General features: G+C 38.7%; 1 protein-coding gene and 1 long non-coding RNA gene across 2 annotated transcripts in view; one reads left to right on the top strand and one right to left on the bottom strand.

Annotated features, from left to right (window-relative positions):
- Nucleotides 1-703, bottom strand: part of LOC116691685 (uncharacterized) — a 17,161-nt gene extending 16,458 nt beyond the window's left edge. The window contains exon 1 of the long non-coding RNA XR_004332533.1: nt 563-703. This is a non-coding gene — a long non-coding RNA (uncharacterized LOC116691685). The remainder of the gene's footprint in view (nt 1-562) is intronic.
- Nucleotides 1-3,569, top strand: part of rps19 (ribosomal protein S19) — an 8,548-nt gene extending 4,979 nt beyond the window's left edge. The window contains exons 4-6 of the mRNA XM_032519509.1: nt 588-771; nt 1,454-1,508; nt 3,515-3,569. Of these exons, the coding sequence (XP_032375400.1) occupies nt 588-771; nt 1,454-1,508; nt 3,515-3,547 (272 nt within the window). The 3' untranslated portion in view covers nt 3,548-3,569. The remainder of the gene's footprint in view (nt 1-587; nt 772-1,453; nt 1,509-3,514) is intronic.
- The last annotated feature ends 1,792 nt before the right edge of the window (nt 3,570-5,361 follow it).

The following is a 5,361-nucleotide window of genomic DNA, read 5'->3' as shown; positions in this document are numbered from 1 at the left end:
GCACCCATTCATATGATGCACATTGCACACATAATTTGGGTGGGATGAATGTAAGATGATTGCAGAAATGACACTGATCTGTTTTTTTGTTCATCAGGGTTCATACGTTTTTGAAATAACTGGAAAAGTTATGGAATTAGAAAAAGGCAAATTCTAGGCCTGGAAAGGTTTTAGACCAAAAAGGTTTTGGAAAAGTCGAGGAATTTTTTTAACAAAGCGTAATGTGATTAATAAAAGCTTTTAATGTATTTTACATTGTCTTAACCTTAACGTTTTGAGGGTAAACATTAACACAGATTTTTATCCAGCATGGAAATTGCATAAAATGCTTATGAACCCTGTGTTAGCTTAAGAAAATCGGCAGCTCGTATCGGTCATCGGCTAAGGTTGATGAAAAAATATTGGCACTAAAAATCCATGTTGGTTGATCACTAACAGAGAGCCGCTCTTCACATTACAAACTGCGTCGGACTGTTGCGTCACATACACACCCTGCCCCCATGGCTGTCTTGTAACCATCATGTAAAAGAGAATGCTGAAAGTTTACATTGTTATGAGAAACACCCTCATCTCTTCTACCCCTACAGCATCCACAGTCCGCCACCTGTACCTTCGTGGAGGTGCTGGTGTTGGCTCCATGACCAAGATCTATGGAAGTCGCCAGAGGAATGGTGTGTGCCCTGCCCATTACAGTGTAGGATCCAAGAATGTGGCCCGTAAGGTGCTGCAGGCCCTCGAGCTGCTCAAGATGATTGAGAAGGATCCCAATGGGTGAGTGCCACTATTGAATGCCTGTTAAAGTGGAAATTATGTGTTCACAAACACACAATTGTTTAAAAAACTACACTATGAAGAGGTTCTTTTTGAATTTTAAACCTGAGACTTGTTTGGAAATGCATGTATAATCTTTGTACATGCAGTCAAAGCTGACAGCATGCATGATGTGTGTTTTTGGGCTAACGTGGGCATAGGGTAGTTGACACCCTGCTCTACACATGACATGTGGCAACTCATTCTTGCAAAAGTGCAATTTTTATCTTTGCAGAACCATGATGTCAAAGAGACCCATTTATGTGATGCTGGATAACTTTTGAAATTTGAATGCATAAGCTTGAATTTTGCCCTGCGAGTCCACCATGGCGATGCAATCACACTGTAGCGAGATGGCTAATTGATTGGCTTGGCTTGTTTTGTTTTTTTATTCAAGTGGGCAGGGAAATGAAATTCCATTTTGAATTACCTGTTTCAAGGTTGAGTGGCGATTTTTGCCAACGAGTATGGATGGAGTATTGACGTGTGGCTTTCCCTGAACTATAATACTGTGGTTAATGTGGCGTAAAGAAGTAGTTACTGGAGACTTAAGCATTTTGTCTATGGATTTTTAAGTTGTGTAGGTTGATGTATTCTATTATGTTTCCTCATTCTCCTGTTTTAATTTGTGCTGTTCTCTCAGTGGTCGCAGACTTACCGCCCAGGGGACCAGAGATCTGGATAGAATTGCTGGCCAGGTGAGAAACTAACTTCACTAACTAGTGAATACACACGCAGGTAACTTGTACATTTGAGTACCTGGATTGTCAGAAAATCTGAGTAAATCATATGTACAGGTAAAACTTTCCAACTTATGCTGTTAAGTTGTTTAATACTTGGGTTATTAAGCATCTCCTGGATGCATCATTACTTTAAGGGTAATGTATTGTATAACTGGATCAGCTGATGTTTACTGATCAAAGTGCATGTAAATTAGGTATTAAGGCTATTGTAGTAGCAGTGAAGACCATTTCCCTCTAGCTGTCATAAACAATCCTGGTGGCTGAGAATTGAATTGCACCAGACCTTTCTTACCTGTCTCTCTAATTGTTTCCTGCTGTCTCAATGAAAAACACAAATGGGAGTGGACTTACCACTGGTTTAAATGGTAACCATTGGGCCAAGTAGTTTTAGTATGTGTTCTACGGCCTGGTCTAGCCACTGATAGTTTAAATGCTCCAGTTGAATGAACATAATCGCAACCTCGTACTGGCAAAGCAATAGTTGTTTTTTCTGATTTATCGGCAAGCCGATACTGTCTGAACTATCAGTATCTGCATTCATAATGGCCCGATACATAAACCCACACACATTTCTTTTATTTATATATATTTAAATATTCGTTCATCAAAATCATTTATGACAAATGAAGTGTTGGCGCGTTGTTCGTGTCCCTGTTGGCAACACTTATTACTGATTTATTATTTTTGTTCAAAGGACTTGAAGTTTCATATCTTAAGTTTGTATATTTATACATTTCATTTATCAAAACTTTAATATATTTTGATGATCCTTTGTTCTGTTGTGAAAATTAAACAACTTATCATATTTTTGTGAGAACTCATAAATAACTACAAATAACTTATGGAAATCTATTTTTGTTACGAGTCTCTATATTTTTTTAAAATATACCAGTCGATACATTGGATTTTTAAATTAACCAAATATTTGTAGCGTATCGGCCTTAAAAATACTTTTATCGGTCGGGCTCTAGTGTCTGACACATTCTGGCATTTAATGATTTAGTGATGTACAGGCACGGGGGGATGATGCCTTAAGCGTGCGTGATCACAGAAATACCATCGCTTTGCTTTGATGCGACACCCTGTCTGTTGCTCGAGTACACGGCCCCAGTGTCACTTCAGCATGCAAGGCTTTAGGAAGTACTTGTCCTTGGGCAAGTTTTTTTTCTCTGCCAGCCAAGTGAGTTATGTGTCTTGTGTTGCACACTACTGGCAATGTTTGTTTGCCTACTAAAAAACAAATCACAGTTGGGCCGTGTCAAAAATCAGAAGAGATGCAGCAGTGTTGTGATAATCCAAGGGTAAAGGGGGTAAACATGTGGAGGGAATTTCATGCTTGGCAAGTCTGCCGTATGGCACCAGTTTTCTTCTCGTTTACCCATGCTAATGAGCAGTATACAGATGAGCCAACCTGGGCCCAACTCCGCCTACCTGCTTCACAAAACTGGCACAAAGCATGTTTGTGTGGCTCTACCTCCTCAGAAATCCCTTTTTGTGTTGTAGTTTTTGATAGTGTTTTATAATTATGCTTTTTCTCTTGCGAGCACGTTTCCGCCGTGTACTGTCAGACTGTTCATGGTGTTCTTGGTAGCAACTGAAACAGTTTCTCCTCCAAACTATGTACACTTAAGTGCCCATGAAATTGCATTTTGATCGTATTTTACTTGAGTTGTGCATTTCCTGTTCAAACACAATATTGCTGGGGGTTTTACTTTGGTGAGAAATTTCCAAGTAAATGGTAAACCGGTAGAATATTAGACAGATGGGAAATTACATTTAATTGCTATTACACAAATTATAGTTAAAATAGTTAGTATAATTTGCACCTTCAATGGCAGCATGAAACCATTTGTTTTGATAGACAACACAAGTTTTTTAAAGGCACTGCAACACCTCGTCTGCTCTTGGACTTCATTTAAGAATATGCCTCATGGTTGTTGTTTTTTCTTGTTTTTCCACAGGTCGCAGCTGCAAACAAGAAAACTGTTCAATAAATCTTATTTTGGAGAAAGTCAAGCGTTGTGTTGTCTCTTTCTTTTAATTTATGTGAACAATGAAGATGAACCTGAGAGCATTAAGGATCTGATCAGTATTTTTAGTACCGTACTCAGCTCATGTTGTCTAAGAAATTGCTTGAATGGGTCTTTGGGCTATTATTTTAATGCTGTTTAGTAAAATTTATTGGCAAAAGGACATTTCTAAGGACGAGATAGTTGCCCTGAAGAGCTATTTTCCATTAAGTATAAACACTTGGAATTGAGCTGGCTAGAGGAAAGTAAGTTGCTGCGTGAATTGTACTAGCTCATTTAAATGTCTCTTAGTTTAAAGGGCAGCAAATGACCATGGGTGTTTTCAGATCCTCTAACCAGCAAAAGCTAACTGGGTGCAGTTTTGGAAAGGCTTCCTGGGAGCTCCCATCAGTCCCGTCTGGCTAAACTAAGGACTGGGCAATATAACACTATTAAATCAACATTGATATAAGGCCAGATATTGTAATATGACGTGTTGTCTATACCTGGTTTTAAAGGCTGCATTACAGTATTGCCGTTTTCTGAACTTACTAGCAGTTACTTAGGAATTGTATTCACTTTTGTTGATTATCAACACTTTCATTAATATTTAGTGAAAGCACCAACATTTTACTGTATGGTTGTATGTGACAAAAGTTTCTTGACAATTCAATAGCCAGTAAGGAATGTTTTAGCGGCTTCATTCAGGGCCACAGTGCCGCCTAAATATGGATACAAACCAACAGCAGGTTCTTAAACCAACTTGATAATGTTAAAAACATTGAACAATTAGTGTACATTTACTATGTTACATTATTGCTGCCAAGATGACCACATATATTTGGGAAGCAGTTTGACAAGAAACTATTAATTGAATGTGTGTAGGGGTGAAGGGTGGCTCATTTAAAGCAGGCATGTAGGCTACTGCTACTTGTGCCTAATGTGTCTTAAAGAAAACTAAGTAGTTTAGTTTATAGTTTAATCCAAGTCTTTTCTAATATGTATTACTTAAATAATGGGTTTTCACTTTAGTCAAGTTGATGCAATACATTGTGCTTTTCTGAAGACACTTGCGTGTTTTGTGTGCACAAAGCTTAATCAGGGATAACACTTGACTGGTTTAATTTGGTGGTGCTTCTAGAATCCTGCAGAGGGTGCCAAAGCCTATAGAATATCTGTCATAGCTCTACGTATATGCACTTTGGAGTGATTTCCTTTTGAGGTGCCTACTCATGGACTCAAATCAGCATTTGCTAATGTAAGGGCCCCAGCCTTTTACCTCATGAAAAGTTGGTTATAAATAGATGCAGTATTTTTAAAAGCCTGAAATCTGAGGTGCGGATGGGTGCGTACTGTTTTACGGGTTGCTTGATTAGCAGTTTTTCCTACATTTGTGTAGCTCCTACGTTTTGTGTTATATACAAGACTCTTCAAATTGGGTTTATCCTAACAGCTTCAGGAGCGTACCAGAGGAATGTAATGTGTAGTAGCACCAACTGACTGTTAAAAAAAACAAAAACATCCACTCTGTTTTCTTACTCATTTTCATCTTGGGCCAGCTCTTGTGCTTGCTTTTGTCGTTCCTTATCTAGCCTTGAGGCAACAGAAGTACAAGCACAATCAAATAAGAATTGGGGATGGTGTTCATGTATATATGTGTCCCCTTTGAGGTAATACAGATTGCCTTTATATTGGTGGCTCAATTCAAGTCCAGATATAAAGAGTAACCAGAAGGCATTGTTTGCTGACAGTGCTGAGCTGTTGTACGCTGCCTGCTGTGCTCACTGTGTGTGTGTGTG

The sequence above is a fragment of the Etheostoma spectabile genome, chromosome 6 (genome assembly GCF_008692095.1).
Source record: "Etheostoma spectabile isolate EspeVRDwgs_2016 chromosome 6, UIUC_Espe_1.0, whole genome shotgun sequence".
Classification (NCBI taxonomy): domain Eukaryota; kingdom Metazoa; phylum Chordata; class Actinopteri; order Perciformes; family Percidae; genus Etheostoma; species Etheostoma spectabile.
Note: the sequence above shows the minus strand (reverse complement) of the source record. Positions and strands in the feature narration are given on the sequence as shown.